This window comes from Microtus pennsylvanicus, chromosome 2 (assembly GCF_037038515.1).
Source record: "Microtus pennsylvanicus isolate mMicPen1 chromosome 2, mMicPen1.hap1, whole genome shotgun sequence".
NCBI lineage: Eukaryota > Metazoa > Chordata > Mammalia > Rodentia > Cricetidae > Microtus > Microtus pennsylvanicus.
This window is the reverse complement of record NC_134580.1, coordinates 84,768,582-84,791,871: the sequence shown is the minus strand read 5'-3', so window position 1 is coordinate 84,791,871 and position 23,290 is coordinate 84,768,582. Positions and strand designations below refer to the sequence as shown.

At 39.6% G+C, this 23,290-nt stretch overlaps 1 protein-coding gene across 2 annotated transcripts in view; it reads left to right on the top strand.

Annotated features, from left to right (window-relative positions):
* The window catches only part of Dnajc24 (DnaJ heat shock protein family (Hsp40) member C24), a 39,992-nt gene that overhangs the window by 6,331 nt on the left and 10,371 nt on the right, over positions 1 to 23,290 (top strand). For both annotated transcript variants that reach the window (XM_075961656.1, XM_075961657.1), the window contains exon 3: positions 16,219 to 16,357. In XM_075961656.1, the coding sequence (XP_075817771.1) occupies positions 16,219 to 16,357 (139 nt within the window). The remainder of the gene's footprint in view (positions 1 to 16,218; positions 16,358 to 23,290) is intronic.

The following is a 23,290-nucleotide window of genomic DNA, read 5'->3' as shown; positions in this document are numbered from 1 at the left end:
CATTAACACAGTATGGAATGTACGGTGTGTACAAGTCAGCTAAAGGTGATTTTTTTGTTCTATGTTTGAACAGGTAAAAGATGTCTTTCAATTTTATAAGTCTGTTTGGACTGTGTAGCCCAACCTTTATCCATGCCATATAAAAGGGTGGCATGTAATAAGTCATGAGGACTCGGTAGCCCACAGATTTATCATGTCTCCTCCAGTCTCAGAGCTGTACTCATGTAGAAGGATCAGCATATATGTCACCTTTCTTGTAGCTTTTCTCTTTGTGTCTGTTGCCAAGATTCACAGGAGGTCTCCCCCAATCAAGTCTTGTCTTTATTAACTTTGAAGAAATCCACAGGAAACAAAAAGCAAAACTTCTCCCCCAACACAATGTATTTTTTGATTTCTATTCTGAAGTTAAGACATATTAAAATGATTTAGATTGGTTTAATTTATTAGTTCTCATAGTCTAGTGTCCTTCAGCAGCTATTGTATTTTTAGTTTTTAAAACATTTAAAGTCATCAAAGCACCATACAAGTTCCAGACACCATGTGTATTTCCCATCTTTATCTGGATTTTTTTCTTTTATATTAACTTTATTCTCTCTTTGAAGACTTTATTATTTAAAGTCTATATTTTATTTTTTTATTTTTTATGACTGTCTATACCTATCTTCTTTCTTCAGCATCAAAGCACGTTTTTAAGAGTACTATATCTCTTTAGAGGTTGTCTCAGTCTTTGCCTGACCTTTCCACATCTGCAGCCTTCTAAGATTCTGTGAACCAAACCTTAAGCGGCTAAACTTCCACCACACGGGTCCACTTAGCATATGGTGCACTGTTGAATGGTTCTGTTCCGTCAGTTCTATAAGAGCCTAGTCTCACATTGATGGGTACCAACCTAGGGCCAAATTACTCATTTCTGGGAAGTTGATGAGTCTCCTACTAACAAGTATCACACTGCCGCTGCTTATGAACTCTATTCACGTGCTCAGTAGGAGGGTCTCTTCAAATAGCTGCATCTCTGTATACCCCAAGCACCAAGCCTACCCAAGAGACCATGGGCCTCAGAAAGCTTTCTCAGGCCTTATGTGTATATTGTGTGGTTAGTCATTGGGCACCATTTATATCAGTACTTTTTTGTGGTACCACCAGCCCACAAATAATGACACAGAGTCTTATTAATATGAAAGCTTGGCCTTAGCTTAGGCTTTTCCCCAACTAGCTCTAATAACTCAACCTGCTTCTATTAATCTATGCTTGGTAGATTATATGTGGCTTGGTTATCTTTACTCTGTATGTTATGTCTGACCTCATCAGTGTCTCCCTGGCATATCCTGCACACCTAGAATCCTTCTTCTCTTCCTTCCAGAAATCCTACCTATCCTCTTCTGTTCAGCTTTTTATTACACCAATTCAATCACAGCAACAGATCTTCACACAGTGTACAGATATTCTACAGCAAGTCTGGTCTACAGAGAGAGTTACAGAATATCCAGGGCTACACACAGAGAAACCCTGTCTCAAAAAAGAAAAAGAAGCAAGGATGCATGTAGTTGTTTTTGCAGCATGTATATAGTTGAGAAATCTAAAACCTAAGTGCAACTAGCTGGTGAGAAACAGAATCAATGGAGATTAAAAATCTAAGCATGTTTACATATTTTCCAGTTTTGCACTCTTTCCCATTGTATCACAGTTTCTCCCAAAATTGCCATTCAAAGGGTTTACTATTGCTTAAAGACAGAGCTTTCATTTTTCTGGGTTTCTATACAACATCTTATGGTCAGAAAGGTAGAACATAAGACCAGACTAATTGCTATTCTCTTTTACTTTCAAAAGAATCTAGATTGTGTATAGTTTATGGAGTGAAATTTATCTTCTTCATTTTTATGGTGAGTTCACAGTTTCAGATATGTTTAAGAAAGTCAAAAGGGAAACAGATTATCACGGTTATTAGGCCCGTTTTGTTGTTGTTACATAAACAAGCTTTTCAATAGCTCTTCTCAATCTTTGCTTTTCAGCAATCTCACAGAGTAGCTGAGAATAAAGTTTCATTGAACGAATACTATTCTGTGTAATTTTATAAAAGACCATTTATTACATGTACTTTTTCCAAATTTAGAAGACTCTGAATTTAACACCTCCTACATAATTGTTGGGATAAAATATTGCCAAATCGCCGGCTGCTAAGTTTACAAGCCATGCTGATTTAGTAAGTGCTGCTTCCTGTTTTCAGTTTTTGTGAATGTAATGCTTTTCAAGGTTCTGATACTGGAAATAGTTTTATTTACAAAATAAAACAGTCAAATTTCCTAGCAGTGTTTTATTAATGTTTATTTATGTGATTACTTCTTCTCCTTGAAAATTAAGTCTAAACTGTGTTTTCATTTCCTACAAGTAACAGTTTTAATAATAACCTATTGCTTTAAAATCATGTAGGGTCTGGAAATAATAGTTATGTTATTCCTGTATTGCTTGTATATATAGCAATTTTCTGAAGATAAAACTTTATTAAAATGAAAAATGGGCTCCCTTCTCATTGATGCTGATAATATTACAGGATGTCTTTCAATTGGAAAAGAATTACTAGAAAATTACATGCTACTGTTAGAGCATGTCCCAAAACCTTAAGGAAAATTTGTATCACTTGAGACTGGAATATTGATGATGCTATTAGTGTTGGAAGGGTATAAAATACAATTTTCTATTTGTGTCTTTATTTAGAGGCTTTTTTGATTATAACTAATTATAGATCATCATTAAGCTTGATATACATTACATTTTGTGTTTTGAAAGAGAAGTTAGAAAGGGTACCAATGCTGTATCAGAAGGGAATTACCACATTGGTGTAGAGAGCTAAGAACAACTCTTTAACCATGCTTACTGAGTACATTACAAAGGAAGTGATCTTGTTTTAGTCCAGATAGTTGGGCATTAAGAGAAACTTAGAACAGGAATTAAGTTGCTATGGAGGGCCTAGGAAAACAATCAGGATGTGTAGTAATGAGTGCCAGGCTAGTTGGGGTTTATGTCCCGCCTGGTTCCTCAGCTGCTTAGTCCCACAGAAAATCATATTACTTATAAACTGATTGGCCCACTAGCTCAGGCTTCTTATTAGCTCTTATAATGTATACCAGCCATTATTCTTATCTATGTTAGCCACATGGCTCAGTACCTTTTTCATCTGGGTAGATCACATCCTGCTTCTTTGGTGGTCTGGGACAGGACTTGGAGGAATGGGCTTCTTCCTTTTCAGAATTCTCCTGTTCTCATTGCCCCCTCTACTTCCTGTCTGTTTTTCCCGCCTATACTTCCTGCCTGGCCAATCAGCATTTATTTAAAACATGATTGACAGAATACAGACAATTCTCCTGCACTTTCCAGACCAGAACTGTCCTTGTAGGACAGGTCAGGACAGCACTGTTCTTACCCCTAGTGTCACTGTGGCCTTGATGAACACCCTGTGAATGTTGGTCAAAAGGACTTACAGGAGAGTGTGTGCCTACCTGTGTTGCTGTGATCAGGAGCCTTGATTGTGGAAGACTGCACACAGTTTGAGAATCAACTTTAGTATGACAGGGAGTTGGATCTCTAATAGGGTGGAGGAGAGGATACTTGGTGTCATGGTTGGCTCTAGTGGTGTGGAGTTAATCTCTAATTCTGAGTGTTGACAGGTGGGGTATCAAGAGGTAATGCATTATCACAGGTGTATATTTGTTATCTGTCTGCTTTCACTGCTGGGTTGCAAGGGTTTTATGAGCTATGTACTTGAAACCAAGGTAGAGACTAAGTGTTTCTCCTTATATCACAGCATAGCAGGTTGTATTCATAAAACATGAACTTCTAATCCTCACACATCTACCTTCCACGACTGGGATTTCAGAGTTTCATGACTCCACTATGTCTGGTTTAACTTTTGCATTTTCTGTTCCATTAACCAGTTACCTCTTAGTCTGTCCTCAGTGTGTCTATTTTGAGTCAAATGAGCTGACCAAAATCAAAGTTCATTGCAAAGATGACTTTGGGATTGGATGATGCAGTACCATAGCATCTTATATTCTTGGCCTTGTTCGTCTGTTTCCCTCGATTTTGGTCTGACTGTTATCAACCATTTGATGTGTTTAATATTTAAGCCTTATTTTGAGTGAAAATGTTTGCTGCTGTCTCAGTTAGGATTTTATTGCAGTTAAGAAACACTATGACCATGGCAACTCTTATAAAGGAAAACATTTAATTGAGGCTGACTTACAGTCAGAGGTTTATTAGTCCATTATTGTCATTGTGGCATGCAGTCAGGCATGATGCTAGAGAAGGAGCTGAGAGCTCTACATCTTGATTCGCAGGCAGCAGAAGCGACTGTGTCCCATGTGGGTGTAGCTTAAGCATAGCCCTCAAAGCACACCCACACAGTGACACACTTCCTCCAGCAAAGCCACACTCCTGCTAGTGCCACTCCCTGTGGGGGCCATTTTTCTTCCAAACCATCACATACCTATTCTTTAAACAAAGGATTACTATCTGGAACATACCTAGAGCTGCAAAAGTTAAACTCTTCAAACACAAAACTTCCTATTAAGAAACAGGACAGTTCTCAAAAAAAGGGGGGGGGAGTGGGGAGAAAGAAATACAGACAGATAGACAATATGGTTAGTCAGTGTCTTAGCTAGGATTTCTGTTGTTGCAATGAAACACCATGATCAAAAAACAAAGGGTATATTTGGCTTACACTTCACGTCACTGCTCATCATCAAAGGAATTCAGGACAGGAACTCAAACAGGGCAAGAACTTAAAGACAGGAGCTGGTGCAGAGGCCACAGAGGGCTGTTGCTTACTGGCTTGCTCTTCATTTCTTGTTCAGCCTGTTTTCTTGTATAATTCAGGACCACCAGCCCAGGGATGGCACCACCCACATTGGACTGGGCCCTCCCCCATCAATTACTAATTAAGAAAATACCTTAAAGGCCTGCTTGTAGCCTCATCTTATGGAGACATTTTCCTAATTGAGGACTCCATCCTTTCAGATGACTTTAGCTTGTGTCAAGTTGACATAAAACAGTATTTTAAAAAGTTTTCAATGTTCTTAGCCATCAAGGGCTTGCACATTAAATCTACTTTGAAACTCCCTAACTGTAATTAGAAGGTCTAATATCACAAGAGCAAATGACAACAGATGCTATAATTAACAATAGATAATAAAAGTGTGAAACATATACATAGTGGAATTTTACTGTGCTGTAAAGAAAAATGAAATGATAAAATTTGCTGAAAAAATGGATGGATTAGAAAAGTTAGGTGACACATATTCAGAAAGACAAATACCTTCTATTCTCTTTCATATATGGATTATATGGATCCTAGTTCTGTGTGAATGTGGCGGGGAGAAGGGAGTCTTGGTTATGCAAGTATTTCTATCACAAATAATATTAGGAAGGAGGAGAGATGGTAAGGCAGGTGGACTAAAAGCAGTCATGAGGCTGCTATGGTTTGGGGAAGAGTGTAAAGCAGGCAGGGATAAGAGTGAAAATAGGAGACAATTCAAATTCATACAATTTTGATTTGAAAATACCAAATGAAACCTAATACTTTGTTTTGGAATAAATAAATGTCTGAATTTTATCTGGGTTCTGTAGTTATCAGAACATTGATTTGAATAATGCCAACTGCCATCATTGCTATTGGAAACTTTTCTCCCCATTCTTGCCCACTCTTCAATGGTAGGAGGTGCACCTTCTGGAAAGGTACAATTCTGATACTGTCCTGAAGATGTCCCTTAGTTAAAAACTCTCTCATCTTCTATGGTCTTCTGGTGATCTCTGACCTTACTAGAGTTCTGCTGAACATGACCTGTTTTTCATTGCCTATGCCTGTGACTACGTCCGCCCGAAGTCTCCCAAGGCAGAGGTCCTTTCCATTCACTTTTCTATCCTTGGTGGCCCTAACTCCTTGCACTCTTTACAGCAGAATCTCAAGGAGCAGTTGGCTTTTTGACTACTCTGCACCATGGTATCATTTTTCTCTATTTTTCCTTTTTCTTCTCAGGCTCAGTGATGATGTTAGGTTGTTTACCCCTGTGAACCCAAGACCAGCATGTGAAGTGACTTGGCCTGTGGCAGTTTTGAACCTATGGTTTATCTAACCTGTGGTCAGAAAGCCAGCTGTCACGTCTCCCACCCCCCCCCCCCATCCCTGGGATAGCTCTCTTCTATCCTGCAGATAACGTGGAGTTTTGAATGGGGGTACGCCTTAGCGTTCTCAGATGCTCTACCTTGATCTTACTCCTTCTCTGCCTGCCTGGCAGTTCTGTTTATAACTCTGATGGCAGTCTTACTGTATTTGTGGTTTCTCTGTGCCCGGGATGTTGCTTTTCTCCACTCTTCTGTGTCTCCAAAGGCTGACTTGTGTGTCCTTGGGTGTCGGTCAGTGTCGCCCTTATTACAAAGCCCTCCTGCCAAAGTGAGAAGTCTTTTCATGCCCTTGTCTTGCTACCCCATCTTAACTGTTGCTGTATAATTTGATCATTGCCGTGTCTGCTTCTTCCAGGAGAAAGTGAGACTCTTAGGGCAGGAATCCTCTTTTTGTTTTAAATATCCACATGACTGGTGCAGTATCTGTGTTGTAGTGAGGTGGCAAATAAGTATGTTTTGATGGATAATCACATCTTTGGGTTGGTAGCCTTAACATAGATTATATTTTCTCTAAGCCACAAAACCTTGAAAAATTAGGCTTTAATAATAATAAAAAAAGGAATCACGTTGTATGTGTTAACTGTTAGACAAAACAATGAATTGTTGATTTTCTTTAGGCAATATTTTACTAAGCATTAGGTGGCAGTAGTGTGTTAGACTTGACTTTACTTTTGGATTTTTTTTTCTTTAAGCTTTCGTAATATTAATGTGGTATAAAAGTATAAAGGACATCTTTGTAGTTCTATCATACATAACGTTTGGTAACATAATCTTATCTGAAGCAAGTAAATTTCATAGAAATGAAGAAAGCAAGAAACGCCTTGTTAATCGGTGAGGATCCCTCTCTAACCTGTACTCATGCTGATTAGAGAATCACTCCTACAGAGTCTTAGCAGCTCTTCTCCCTGCTGTTTGATGGCTGCCTTGTGAGAACTCTGGTTGCAATAATGAAGCCAGACGTGATCTCGGATGGTATGTCCTACGAAGCTCCAAGTGCTCTGCTTGTTCTCATGGGTCTCTGTCCATATTATGGTCACCTGTCTGGTGTACTGAGTTTCATTTTAAGTGCATTTCTTTCATTGAGTAGAAAGGATTAAGTGTGGTCACAAGCATGCAAGTCTTATGTGTGTTTAATTCCACAAGTTTGAATATATGTGTAGTAAAATGACAGTGCTTATTATGCATATTTCATTTTCATGATAGCTTCTGAAGGCCTGTAAATAATCAGAATCTGATTATAATCTGATTAAATAGTCAGAAATTATATTTAAGGACACTGTACATTTTAGCTCCACAAAAATATTTCTGTAAAGAAATAGAAAGGTGATTAGAGGTGATTCAGACAAGAAAGGCGAATTCGCTCACCACATTTCTCTCTCAAGGGTGAAGCACCTGGGGGAATTAAGCCAGTGTGCTCATTTCACTAATATGGCAGAATGGTGAGTTAACAGAAGAACAGGAGAGCGCTGATAGAGCACCCACCTAATTAGTACCAGATGCCTTGGTGACCACCACGAGCTGCAGGTCGCTATAGGAGAGCCGCACGGGGATGTCACTGTCCGAATGACACCACTCTTACCCCTCTTTACTTCTCAAGGGTGGCTTTATCTTGGTGGCAGTTGTTCAAGTCCATAATTATGCAAAACCTGAAATAAAAGTCTTTCCCGAATTCCGAGAACAGGTGGAGCCAGCAGTGCGGTGATGGTCATTGGAGGAGACTGGAGGCCAGGGTTTTCTTTAGACTGTAAATGTGGCTCTTCAAAGTGTAGTGCAGAGGTTAAGCCCTTCTGCTTCTGAGTTTCCCTTTGTTGTGAATTTAGTTTCCCCAACCCCACGTCATCATGCTTCTTTTAAAAAACATCCACACCACGAATGTTGTGAGCTTTACTCTTAAGCCCCTGCCCTCTTTTCTCCTGTCATGCCTGTTTCCTCTTTCCATCCTCTTCCCCAGCTCTCCTTTTCTTTATAAGCCTTCTCCTCCCCTTCCTCTGTCTGCTGTTCCTGCTTGTCCTACCCCCACTTCCTCTTAATTTCTCTTTTCTTTTCTCTTCCTCTTTTGCTCCTTGTTAGAGCGACAGTAACCAATCTCCAAAAGAGGCTCTGATTAGGCCCTCAATTTAGCTATTCATGTTGTCCTGATGTACTGCAAAAGTTCTGCCGTCTGTCAAGTAGACCAAGTAATGTCTTAAACATTCCTGCTGTTAATGTGGCTTTATTGGAGGCTGATGCAGCAGAGGTTCTAGCAGCCAAGGGAATATAGATATACACCTGTGTTCATCTTATCTGTCAGCATGGTCAAGTCATCACACTGGAGCCTCACGCTAAGGCTCATTCTGTGGGCCCTGGGAGATTGATAGATGTTAGATTCTATTAGAAGTAAAATCAAAATGCTATTCTTAATAATCCTGTACAAATCACAAGTCTTCCTTTTGGTTAATTAGTATATGCGTGCTTGCTAGTGTGTGTGTGTGAGAGAGAGAGAAAGAGAAAGGGAGAGAGAGAGAGAGAGAGAGATTCCTGATTCCTGTCCTGGGGAGGGCACAGACATATGACACTATATAGGAATGAGAAAGACTACCGATGAGCAGAGGGTTTCCTTTAGATATGACGAAGATGTTCTGAAGCTAATAGTGACAGTGTGCAGCTCTTTTCAACATCTTAGAACACAGTGAACTGGACTACTTAAAAGGGTAAGTGAATTATATCTCAATAAACTAGGCCCACACTCTAAGGCTTAGTTTTAGCAGAAAACAAGGAATAGGAGTTTATAGCCAGGCCTGGTGGTATGCTCCTATAATCCCAGCATTTAGAAGGATTAGGAATTCAAAGCATGCTTGAACTACATGATAGCCTGTCTCAAAAATAAAAAATAAAATCAAAGCAAATTTATACCTGATTTTTATAGTGCTACTTTTAATTTTTATTATTATTACTGTGTGCTTATCTTGTTTTTGAAACAGTATGTTGCCCTATCATATAACCTTGTCTTGAATTCATGATCCTCCCATCACAGATTTCGGTAGCTGGGATCGTAGCCACCACACCTATCAACTTTAATTATTTCTCCTAAGTGCACAAATGATAATAAGCTGGACACTGCCCTGGAGGATTACTTGTAATCTAGCCACTTGACCACAAAGTGGTATTTCAAGTTTTTACTCATTTCAGTAACACCACTTGATATTTTCTCAATCAGCTTTTGCAAGTGAAAACATAAAGTCCTGTTTAAAATGTGTATTAATTATGTTACTAAATACACTTAATTCATTATCTTTCAAAAATGTGTTGAAAATATATCCATTTTGGGGAGGTTGAGATGAGAACAATGTATTTAGGAGAAAGGGGTTTTCTTCCTTGTCTTTTTTGTTTTACTAGATCAACTTAGGATTTTTTTCTTTAATGGTGCATTGCTAAGTTTTTGAGTGTATAGTTGTGATTATCCAAGAACAGCTCCACTCCTCTGACTAGTCTGTAAACGTGTGATGGTAGTAGTCACTACCAGTCATGGCAGAATAAGGGTAGTCCTTAACAGTCACAGCAGAATGACAGAGATGTGTAGAAGAAATAGTGCTGATTGTACCTCAAGAACAGACAAAACAATTAATTCCATACTCATTTCCGGCTCTCCCATCGACCTCCCAGCTTTAACTCTCCTCTAGGACTGTGATGGAAGTGTGTTGCATTGCAGAATGGCAGAAGGAGGCCCTAACCCTCTCATCTGCCTCTCACTGTCTTCACACTCCTGGTAACCTTAAAGACCCTGTGAGGAGACTCCTCAGATGCATGGCCTTCATCCTTTGGCCATATTTAATCCTTATTGTTGTATTTTTAAAATTTCTCTTTGTTTTGTGGGGTGACAAGCGTAGTTGACAACATGTAAGTGAGGTCTGGGAGACAAGCAGGTTTCTCACCTTTTTCAAACATGGGAGGAAGTGAGGCCTTAAAAACTAGCACTGTCCCCCACCCCAAGCAGGTGATCAGAACTATAGACATGTGTACTCTAAGGCCTATGGCCTCTTGGTCTGGAAGGTGTTTGGGAGTTACTTCAAGGAAGACTACAGGAGACAGAGTAAGAGAGGTAAAATGGATGAAAGGGAGCGTTAGGGCCTAACATGGCTATCTAGAGTTTGAAGAGTAAGAGCTAAGATGTTTGGTTGTTTGGCTTTAACTTATAGTGCCAAGCTATAATTTGGGTTTTTTCTCTTTCTCTTGTTTTTGGAAAAAAGAGATTAGGGCTATAATGAGTACAAGGGTTTTAAAATTTATTTAAATAAAGATTTATTATAAAATTGCTGAAGATTAAAATTAAAATTACTGTATTTATATAATTTTCTGGTCACTCCTAACGCTATACTAATATTTTAGTAAGGTGAAGGTGAAGCAGTTCTTTATGAGAACGACTGTTGGGATGCAATTGTGATTGACAGACCAGAGTTCTAGTTACTCATGCAAATTGCCTTCCTCCTTCTCTCGGCCTTGCTTTTTTCTTTCATTTCTCAATGGATACCCAAAGGAATGAGCTTTTACTATCTTCAGTGATAAATACCTCAAAAATATTGTGATAATTAGACCCACTAAATAAAAGAACTCTAAAAATGTCAAAATAAGCCCAGTTAGCTCCAATCATTTAAAGTTTCCTAGTGGTAGTATATATTCTAATGCGCTCACAACGAGTATATAGTATGATATAATGGGTTGCTGTATCAGAAATTATTGGCAAAAAAGAAAAATATAAATCCAGGTGTCACCTATGCTAGATAGTTTTATATCAACTTGACACAAGGTAAAGTCATCGGAGAGGAGGGAACCTCAATTAAGAAAACACTTTTATAAGGCTGGGCTATAAGGCATTTTCTTTATTAGTGATTAATAGGGGAGGCCCCTTTCCACTGTGGGTGGTACCATCCTTGGGCTGGTGGTGCTGGGTTCTATAAGAAAGCAGGCTAAGCAAGTCACGTGGAGCAAGCCAGTAAGCAGCACCCCTCCTTAGCCTCCTCACCAGCTCCTGCCTCTAGTTTCTTGCCCTGCTTCAGTGCCTGTCCTGACTTCCTTTGGTGATGAATGATAATATAGAAATGTAAGCCAAATAAATCTTGACCTCCCCAACTTACTTTGGTCATGATGTTTCATCACAGCAATAGTTACCCTAACTAGCTAGTACATCATCCAACTGTTTTTCCTCCAAGAGGAATACAGTATATGATTGATGTGATGAGTACAGTGTGGCCAAAGTCCAGTCTGACCACTGTTGAGTCCCATGATGTGGCCACTGGGTGAAGTAGTGTCTCTTATCATGTCTTTTCATATTCTCAGCTACTTGGACATCCACTGTTGTTTTATTAAATGCATTATTAAAATTATTGTTTTATTAGAATATCTTTAAATTCCTAGAATTTTATACTATATTTTATTATACCTCATTGTTTCTTGTGCAGTTGAAAATGTTTATCCCAGTAGATACTGTTGCAGTATTGAGTAGCTGCAGCCCCATGGTGCATTATGCTTTCCTTCTTTAACACTAGTCAGAAAATCAACAGGTTAAAACACCATCAGCAGAATATAGTGGAGTTTAATAGCATCTTCAACAGCGAAGTGAGTTGGTATAAACAATATAATAAAGAGGTTGGCTTTTATAATTGACAAGCAAAAAGTTTCAAATATCAAAAACTTCCTATCTTGCAAGCATGATGTGATTTTCATTATGGCAATCTAAGTTAACATAGTTGGGGGGGCACTCATTTATGGTCTTTTTAAAAAATACATGCATTCTTGGCAGGATGTGATTGTCACAAAACTTTAATGACAACACCCATTTGATGACTTGTTCTGTGTTTTAAGCAGTAGAGACTGACATTGCTCTTCTCTGTGCTCTAAGCCTGGGGGGTGTGGTGTGACTCTGGAGATCTCTGAAGGTTTGTGATGGGCACACTCACAGCCCGGGGAGTGTGCTGACTCTGGAGTTCTCTGAAGGTTTGTGATGGGCACACTCACAGCCCGGGGAGTGTGCTGACTCTGGAGATCTCTGAAGGTTTGTGATGGGCACACTCACAGCCTGAGGAGTGTGCTGACTCTGGAGATCTCTGAAGGTTTGTGATGGGCACACTCACAGCCCGGGGAGTGTGCTGACTCTGGAGTTCTCTGAAGGTTTGTGATGGGCACACTCACAGCCCGGGGAGTGTGCTGACTCTGGAGATCTCTGAAGGTTTGTGATGGGCACACTCACAGCCTGAGGAGTGTGCTGACTCTGGAGATCTCTGAAGGTTTGTGATGGGCACACTCACAGCCCGGGGAGTGTGCTGACTCTGGAGTTCTCTGAAGGTTTGTGATGGGCACACTCACAGCCCGGGGAGTGTGCTGACTCTGGAGATCTCTGAAGGTTTGTGATGGGCACACTCACAGCCCGGGAAGTGTGCTGACTCTGGAGTTCTCTGAAGGTTTGTGATGGGCACACTCACAGCCCGGGGAGTGTGCTGACTCTGGAGATCTCTGAACGTTTGTAATGGACGCCGAGAAGTGTTATTTCTCCCAAGCTCTCAGACCACGTTAATTCTACAGATCTACAGGCAACATTCTGATCAGCACTGGGGTGACATTGTGGCAGTCACTTCTGACTTAGGGATTGAGAAAGTACTTAGACTTCATATCTGGAGAGAATCTATGTTTAGAACAAAATATTCCATATCCAACAACCCATTGCCATAGACTAATAGGAATGGAGATTTCATGCTAAAGTGTTAATTATCAGTCAGGAAACAGACAACCAGCCCTTCTGGTATAAGTTACATTACTCTTTGTCATCTTTGTAGTATATTGAAGGATTCTCTATGTGTATATCAAATCAGTTTCCTATTTGTGCTAAAGTTTCTTATCCTAAGGTGGCACAGGGACTGAACAATATAAGTTCTTTCTGCAATTTAAAAATTTCCCCCAAATGTGAGGAAATTATTGGAAAGTCGTTGCTGTCTTGCAGTTTAAGAAGAGTAAAATAAGCTGTTGAGTGAGGCTCTGGAAACAAGCAGGTGTGGGGCTGAGAACTGTGATCTCGGGACTCTGCTTGCTCAAGGAGGGTCGGGCCAGCCTCAACTATGTGGTGAGCTGAGTTCCAGGGCAGCCTCAGCTACATTATAAGCCCTTGTCTCAAGGAAGTCTTTCTTAAAGCATCAAAAAGATGCTATTTTTTACTGTTGTACTATTGTGATATATAATGTGCTTTAACTTTCTATTAAGTAACACTTTAAAAAGAAAACATTTATGTGGGGAGGAAGCCCCAAGTGTGTGAAGGCCTGAGTAAATTTATGGATACAGGCACAACCGTGTCAAGGAACTTAGCCTCAGACCCACAGGGAATGGTGAAGCCTCCCCTTGTCTCCACGGTAAGGCTCACAGGGATAGCAAAGCCCCCCCTCTGCTCCCAGTGCAAATGTTGACAGTGTGTGCACTTGTTGATGCCTAGGTGCCAGGTTGTGCTCTTGGGTAATGGTAGAACCTTTAGGAGGTCGTACTTATTTGAAAACTTAGTGCATGCCCTTGAAGGGAATATTGGAACACTGACCATTGCCTTTTGGCCACCAAAAGCCTTACTTGCCACATGCTCAAACTGTGGTATAGTCTGCTACTGCAGGCCCAAAGCAATAGGTGCAGCTCATCATGGACTGTAATCTCCAAAACTGAGAGCCAAAACAAACCTTCCCTCTGTATAAGCTGATTTATCTCAGATGCTTGTTACAGTAACAGAATGCTGACTGAAATACTCGCCTTTCCTCACTGCATTGCACACCTTTGCAGAGTCAGTTGACCGTATGTGTGATTATTTCTAGATGCTTTGTTCTGTTCACCGATCTCTTGTATCATAGTATGAGTTCAGGACTACAATCCTAGTTTCTATAGTGATTGTCTTCTTTACTGTGCAGAAGCTTTATTTCCTGGAATCCCATTCGCTAGTTCTTGGGATTATTGTTATTTTTAATAGACTGTATCATTAACTGGCTTCTGTAGAATCATGTTGAATTCTAGTAGTACAAGCTTCAGAAGAGAAGCTCCCCATTTCAGAAATAATCGGAAAATACCAAGATAGAAGAAGATTGGATCTCATTTTGACTATTGTTGAACTCATAATAAAGGTTAATTGTACCTTTCAGTTTGGAGCGGCCAGGAGTTAGTTCTGTTTTTGTAGAATTCTCTCCATCACATTGGTGCGTGATCAGGTCAATCAAATAGGCTTCCTGTAATGGTCTGTTAGAAATTACCCGGCTTTTCATCTGCACTGCCCTTCCTCTAAGAGCTTCCAGTGGCATCTCGAGGGCATTATTTAATACTTAAAACATGCTGATATTAAATGTTTCCACATGTAAACTTTTAAAAATTTCTTTTTGGTTTTTTAAGTGGGGTCTTACTATCTAGTTCAGTCTAGTTTTGAATTCACCATGGATTTCAAGGTGGCCTTGGTCGTCCTCTGTAGACCAGGCTGCCCTGGAACTCAACAGAGATCCGCCTGCCTTTGCCTACCAAGTGCTTGGATTAAAGGCTTACACCACGACGGCCAGCAAGACTTTCTTTCCCACAGTAGTTAGAGCAGTTAGCTTAGGTATCTGACTGCTAATAACTGATGAATTTGGCATGAAGAGAAAAGTTGGCTAAAGCAGAAACTTAGTTCTCCTTGTTTGCCCTTGTTTCCCTTAGTTGCTCCTTGTTTACTAGTTCTTCTGTTTAATAACCAAATAGCAGAATCCCTTTGGCTTTACTGATAAGGATCAGCAGCAGTGTGGGCAAGGTTACCATGACAACACATCCATTGTTAAAGTCACAGTTTAAAAATATTAAACTTACATACCTCCTGAATTCAATGGGAATTAAAGCTATGTAGCCTCATGTTAGCATGATTTGCTATGCAAATCGAATGAAAAGTGAGGGTACTTGTAAGATCTTCTGCCCTTTTAGTGTTAGGAAGTCAGAGAAAGAATCTGTTAGTGCCATTATTTGGTGAGCTGTCTACATCCGTATGTCATGAAATATAGGCATAACTGTTTTATTGAAATGAGTTGAAAAAGAAAACAAGGCAATTACAAGGTTTATCTTTGAAATTCAAATGTATTCTATAGTATGTTTGATAAAACTTAATAATTACTGCTTGAAAGATTTTAAATAGTGCTGTCTAATGGTTTCTTATTTACTTGGGAATGAAGTTACGTCTGAGTATCTGCATTGTCACCCGCATATTATTTTAATTGAAATGTCCTAAATTTAATCTTTCTTCATTGTTTGCTGAGAGCTTGTTAAATATCAGAGACAAGAGAACTAAAGAGAAAAGGAGGGGAAAGTAGGGTAAGTGAGGTTCCCAGTAACCCACATCGCAGTTAGCATTTCCCAGTTATGACTTGGGCAGAACTTTCTGTTTTTGACAAAATACTATATATATTAAAAACCTTACTAAAAATTTCTTAGAGTCAGAAACTTCATATGAGAAAGATATTTAATGAATTTATATTGGAATGTTTTATCAAGTTCTTTAAAAATGTGGCCTAGAAACTATGAAAACTTCAGGGCTGAGAAGAATATGAAAAATCTTGTGTTTCTATAGTTAGATGTGTTTTAAGTTATAGTTGTATAATTTCATAATAAAAGCATCCTTGTCCATTTTGAACTTTTATTTACACTGAAATCCATTATATAAGGAAGTGTTCATCTGTGTAGTTTGTGTTCCTCCTTTGTCAGGTCCTGCTGCTCTGCACGTACCAATTTGTTTGTGTGAGTCACCTCTGTAGGTAAATTATCTATGAGACCAGTGATTCCGTGAGCAGATTATCTAGAGAATGCTGTCTTTGCACGTTGTGACAGATCATGTCACTGGTGGATCTGCAGCTACTGCAGTGGTCTAATTTACCTGGCAGTTGTCTCCTGTGCCCAACACTGTTGTCTCATTGCCTTGGCATCTCACTTTCCATCTTCTCATTATTTTCTTAACTAAAGCTCAGGTTTATGACTGTTTTGTTTGTCTTAAACCTACCCCAGTCAACTCTACTAACTGCCCTTATTTTTGATTGGCAGTATCATCCAGATAAACAAAGTGCAGATGCGCCAGCAGGAACCATGGAGGAATGTATGCAGAAGTTCATTGAAATTGATCAAGCATGGAAAATTCTAGGGAATGAAGAAACCAAAAAGATGTATGACCTGCAGCGGCATGGTAGGTACTTGTGGTGCAGAGACAAAGCCATGAACAGCTCTTGGAAGCACAGTGTGCAAGCCACACCTGCGGAGCGTTTCCCAGCATTCGCATCAAGTTATTGCCGTCCCTGCTCCTCGCCCCATCGCTGTTTTTAATTCCGTCCTGTTCTTAGTGATCATTGTGTCTGTTGAGAAGTTAACATCTTATAAAGTGTTGTTGCTTTCTGTAAACTACTAAAAATGGCCAATTTATACCCCAAATTAGTATGCATTATATACTTAGAGCTACTTGTTACTAAACTTATATATGTATGCATTACAATCTTAAGTGCTGTATTTGGAAGATGATTTCCTGTAGCCGTGATCATCTGCGGGAAGCTGTTACTCAGGTTGGCTCCTAGTTACTCGCTGCCTGTGCCCTTTGTTTTAAGGTAGATTTCGTGATGAGTTACTCTTTATGAGACTGCTGTCAATGGTGCCTTACAAATGAACATTGCTTAAATAATTTTAAAGGTCATTTCTTTTTGCCTTTTGAAAATAGCTCCTTACAACAGTGACAAGCTGTTGGGAGAAAGAAAGGAGAATGTAGGTCAGGTTTGTCACACATGAACTGACTTACACGAAGTGATAGGCTGTCTTTCAGCACTGGCCTTGGGACAGGAGTTCCTCAGCCTCATATCTAGACTTTCAGTAAGCACCATACATGTTAATGTGGTGAGCCAATCATCGGGTACAGCCTGTGGGACAAACACCGAGTTGCCTCTCCCAATAGCACACCAGGCTCAGCACTGAGATGTGCTGATAGGAGCTCATGGTCCTTAGCTGATTAACAGATCCCCTCCCATGCTAACATCGGCACACTTTCCACCTCACCAAATGAATTTTAAGGCTTCTGCTAAGATTATGACAGGTTGATTTGAGAAGCAAGGCTTTATTTTTAAATGTAACATTATAGGATACAGCCAGTGTTTGTAGAAATCCGTAGTATCAGAGGCAGCAGTACACTGAAAATATATATTTCTTTTTCAGTTTGTCATACCCTTGTGGTATTTGATTTTTCTCATTTCTGTTTTTTGAGACAAGGTCTTTCTTTGTAGCCTAGGCTGCTCTCATACTCGCCATATGTCCAGGCTGGACTTGGACTTGCAGCGGTTCTCTGGACTACTCTCTGAGTAGTGGGACTACAGGACGTGCTAGCTCTAGCCTTGTCTGTAATACTGTTTAGTTTTATTACTAATCCTATCTGGGCACTCTCTGCTTTTAAAAGACCAGTGTTATGATTTTTTTGTTTTTGTTTTTTACTATTAGGTCCTGGTGAATTTTCCTTTTCAAGGGATTTGCTTTGGTTTTCAAATGTGACTTAAATATCTGGTCTTCTATTTGATATATATTTCTTTAATAAAATTTTATTTCTGGTAGAAAGAATGTAGAGGTACCTTCATTCGAAAACAAACCCTGTCCATAGGTTCATCCTTATAAACAGGCTTCTCCTGGTAAATTCCTGACTGTGTGGAAGCGAGCACATTTAAATATAACATAATAATGAGTGTGAGCTGTCCAGCCTCATAAAATCACAGAGCTCTGTTGGTGTGAGTTCTCTGATGTTATTTCTATGTTTTATCAGTCCTTACTAATGTGGGATACAGTTTGCTTAAGAAGAATTTACACAAAACCGTACCCTAAGGACCATAGGACAGGGACTGGAGGGATGACTCAGGAGTTGAGAGCACTGCCCGCTCTTCCAGAGAACCTGGGTTCAATTCCCAGCACCCATATAGCAGCTCATAACTCTCTATAACTCCAGTCCCTTGGATCCAATGGTCACTTCTGGCCTCCGTGGGCAGGAACCTGGCATGCATGTGGCACACACACACACACACACACACACACACACACACAGGCAAAATTTCATATGTATGAAATAAAGCGTGTAAGACATGTTTGTGTAGTGTCTGCAGTTTTGCCACTTGAGCCTGTATACCATAAAGATTATGTGAGTGAAACTGGCTGAAGATCTACTTTCCAAAGGGTAAGAGAAGAGTAAAAATTATGCAGTATGGCCTTTTTCTGTGCCATGCAGTAGGGTAAACTCAAATGGAAAGAAGTAGGAAAGTGATTTAAAATGAGCTCAGAATTGCATGAGGGGAGATTTAAAAGACATTATAACTGTAAATACTTGGTAGAGCCTAAGAAGTTCCTAGGATTATGCATATTTTTGAGCCTTGAGTGTGCAGTTTTAAGCTTTTAATAACTTAGTTTTTATAGCCTACAGTATCATAGGGGGATTTTATAGGTAATTAATAAGATCACAATAAAGTTGAAAAAATTATGATTCAGATTAAATAGTCCTGAATTTATATGTCTGTTTGCTTTGCTATTTCTTCAGGTAAGTGATTATTAAATGTAGCTGTTTTAAGACAGTAGACGTACAGCTTTTAATGACGTCTGAGTACCTCAGATGTAACACAAGCATGTTCTTCAGAGGTTCTGGACGTAAATGCTGTATTCCAATTTTAAATGGCCACTGGCCTGCTGTTGAGAGCTCTCATATCTAAGTGTGCTGGCTATATTTAAACCTTTTATTCCAGAACTGCCTTTCAAAACTCTTGTGATAAACCTGGTTTGAACATTGACACTAATTTCTTTTTACTCATGAATAAATGAAATGGACTCAAATATCTAACAGGATTTAGATTTGATATAAGGAAAACCTTTGAGGGTACTAATTTGATCATTATAGGATAGTAAAAGGGAGAATTGTTAAAACCAGGTCAGAGCACTCAGTTTTTCTGGGTCACCCCTGGGGACATGGAAATAGCTGTGGTAGTACAGAGCTCCGTACTGTGGCGATGGCTATTGTAAACTTCCTTTTTGCAGTGTTAAGAGTATTTATTGCCTACCTGCCATTTACTTGCAGCATATGTTTAAGCTGTCCTTGCTCCGTTGACTGATGATCAATGCTCTTCCATAACTCTGAGCTCAGAGTTGTACTCTATTTTAAGAAGAATCTCATCAGTATTGCCACAGCCATAGATGTATCCAGAAGCTAATTTAAAGGACGCTTGGCATCCATATTGTTTACTTCTCAAAGGAAACTACCGAATGGGTTATTTCTAATGAAGAAAATGTGATAGTAGGGAAGAGAGCCTTAAGTAAAACGTATTTCCCTCCTTTCCGTGTCTTTATTCTTGGCATTTGAAAGTGATGGTAACTAGTAAAATTGACCAATTAGTTCCAGCCATAAAGATGGCTCTAAAGCTGCTTGCAGAATCCCCTGGAAAGATCCAAGAGCAGACTTTGCACACTTGGAGAAAGAACTTTTTCAAGATGTGTAAAATCTTCACATAAACAATGCTATCAAAAAGATTTTGGTGTCTTTATAAGTCTTATTGGGGGAGTTTTCTCATGTATTAAACACACCAGAATAAACAACAAGTATTTCGTGGGAATAAAAGAGCTTTGTCATGTTCTGTCGCACATATCTCAGTGTCTCTATAGATGGCATAACTAGGAGTTATTTCTCTGTTTTCTGAAGAGGAGCAGACTTACAAATGCAGTTGATCAGATGAAGTAATACTTAAAAAAAAAAGTGAGTTGTGTTTGGAATCCCCGTTGATACCATATTGTTGGGTACAGGGGGGTCTAATAAACCAGAAGCAAACTTTATTCTGGAAACCAGATTCCAGGAAAACCAGAAGCTTTTAACCAAAACATAAAAATAAAAAAAACAAAACAAAAAAACACTGCAGGGCACAGAAGCTTATCAGCTAGCTGAGACTATAGCCAGAGATGGTGTTTGTTAGGCTGTGGCAAAAGGCCGGTTTCTGAACCCATCTTTTTATAGTAGGGGCACCAAGCATTAGGTCTGAACAAAGGAATTTTTACAATCTCAAGGTAAAACTCACATACAGATTGCCTTATTTTCCAATCTCCATTAACGGAGTTTTTCAGTTAAATTAGTAATCTATTGTCTTTTTTGGTACTTCCAGGCAGTGTTTACTGAAGCCCTGTGGTCTCCCCTTTGATGCTACCAGTTTCACATAGCAGGGAAAATGCATAAACCAGAGGTCATATAGCTATTTCCTAAAAGTTGACTCAGCTCATATCCGTAGGCTAGCTCTCAGTTTGCAGAGAGATGCTTTGGCCTCGTAATAGAGCTATGGGTTGTAAAGCGAAACAACTCACTGTTAATAAATCCTCAAGCTGCCGAGACAGCTGCTGACAGTCTGTTCTCATTCTCCTAGACTTACAACTTTATATTTCTTTATTTTTAACATTTTTATTTTTGGAATCTACATTTTTATATTTTTATTCTTGGACTCTTCAGTATTAGAGTACATCTTGTTCTGTCAGTGTGGGTAACTGTTTTGGTAATGGTGTACCTTCATTCTGCCAAGTGCACAAGTGCATAGCTGCCTAAGCAGCCTGGCCAGAGGGGTTTGGCAGAGCATACATGAAGATGTTGCTCTTTGCTAGATATAGCAACTATTTATATGTTTCTGATGTTTTATTATATAATTCACTTCATTTCTTTATTAGGATGAATATTTGAAAATGGAAGATAAGGAAATAAATCTTGAACCAATGAGGAATGAATCTTTAAGCTCCACAGATATTCGTGCATTCAAATCACTAAATCTCAAGTGTAAAATTGGAATTTTTTTCTGAAAAAAGCCTTTATGTTTAAAATGGTTTATAAGAAAGGGGGAAATGTGCTCTTAAATGTAAATAATATAAATGAGGACTGCTAGTACTAATAACTTGAGGCCAGTAGACCATTGTGTAAATTATGTTCTGAAGATGACCCTTATAAAATACGTTAAGTTAGTCAGATTAGGAGTTCAGTTTGATTTTAGGAATTTCAAAATTGACCGTAAAAATTTGCTTCAGGTAAGAACCTGTAGATAAGCATCGAGAGGTTTGTTTTTTAGCTGACTGTTTCTGGGAAAATAAGTATGTGAAGTGAGGCAGAAAATCCATCTGGACAGCTGGGCCCGGCCTCTTCCGAGGGCAGGGAGCGCGGATGAACTGTCCACGAGGGTCCCTCCTCCTCTCTTTGTCACTCAAAGTAGTTTACTGTCACATGAGTGCAAATAACTATTTTTATCATGAAAAGTATTTTAAGCTTATTTGTTATTAATTTTGTATTCAGAATTAGTTACAAATTTTGTATTCAAAGTTAGTTACAAATAATTAAAAGCCTATAGGCAAAAACATAGTTGTAATGTGGTGTGAGTGAACACCTTTGGAGAGCCTGATTTAACAGGACTGATGTGAGACTTTAGATCTTATTTCCAACTTTAACTGCTCCCTCAGTTCTGTTTGATTACTTGACCCAGCTGACGTTGGTGTGTCAAAACCGAGAGCAGCTAGTTGTCTTTCTTTAGTTTCTTCCTTAGACTTGAGCTGGCCTTGCTCTGCTTCCCACCAGTGGTTGCGGAAGGTCAGGTGGCATTTCTTGTTTGTATGGTGCTCCTTTTCCTGTGTATTCACGTCCTCCCCACAGTCTGGTAGTCCTCACACTGTTACTCTTGGCCTGGTCCCCGCCACAGCCGCGGCATTCTGTGCTGCTGTATTCTCCCATGGTCCTTGACATTTTAGTCCATACAGCTTTTGTTGTCTGCATTTTTGCGATTTTTGTAATTACCCAAGAATAGCCTTTATCTGAAATTTAAATGGGACAGAAATTCCTTGGCTTCTCCCTGTCAATTTTCCCTTCCCCATATGTTATGTACGTATGTATGTTTCAATAATAATAAATCATTTTTAATGGGACTAGCAACTGTTATGAAACCAGATGAGGTCAGGAGTTGCTGCCTCGCTACACTGGAACTTGAAGCTTCCTCACTACCAGTGGATAGGGTTTTCCTTATTTTCTTGTGTTCTGATACAGAGTTCAGTGGTCAAATTATAAGATAATAACAGTTAAAATAGTTACTATTTTTACACACTGCAGCTGTGGTAATTGCCTTTTAAATATTGTTTCAATACCCTTGTGAGGACGATAGCATTACCTGTTTCCAGGGGCAGACAAACCTTCTCGTGGTTTTCTAATTTCACCACGGTCATACAGCTAGTGACAAAGGATTCCAAGACACTTTCTCTAGTCTTAGAGTATCTGGCTTCCAGGTTTTCTACAACTAGTGTCTGGTCCACCATCCTTGCATCTAACTAGTCAGAGATGAGGGGTTCTGTCGATCTGGAGAAGAGACTGGGCCTGTGTCTGCTGTTGTATCCATTTCATGGTAAAGCACAGGAATCGAGCTTTAGTGTTTCATTTGCACTTACCGTACCCCTTCTTGCCCTCCTTCCCCTACTTCCCATGGGACCTCACTTTGTGCCTGGTGTGCCCTTGAGCCCCTTGCCTTTTGACTCAGCTGCAGGAGCGCCAGAGTAACAGGTGTGCACCCAGCCCAGGTGCATGTTTTGCAAAAACTCCACCCTTAATTTCTTTTCTTTGGAGTGGAAAACATTGTGACTTTAATTTTCAAGTCAATGTTACCTATTTCTCAGCCCCTTATCAGAGACCAAGAATAGCAATATAACAACAAGGACAGATTCGTCTTCCTCTGTGGGAAATCTCATCTCTATAGTGAAATGCTCTTTAAAGTGAGATGATTTTAAAATCAAACAACTTGAGTAAAGATAGAGAATGTGGAGCTAGAACCAGAGGGCAGCACTGGTGTTGGGTTCTCCGTATGTACATACACAAGTCTTAGAACTGGGACAGTATATTTAAGCCTTTGACTGCATCACCAGAAAAGTAGTAATTTCTCCATGAGAGCATTTGGGGGTGATGGCCCTTGGAATAAATGACACATGAATGGGACAGACAGGCCTGTGGGTGCACTTGATCTCTTGGCCATTATTCAGTTGAGTGAGGCTTTTAAACACCTCAGCCTAGTGAACAGTATGAGCCCTCTCCCAGAGTTTCCGGTTGCTGCTGTTTTAA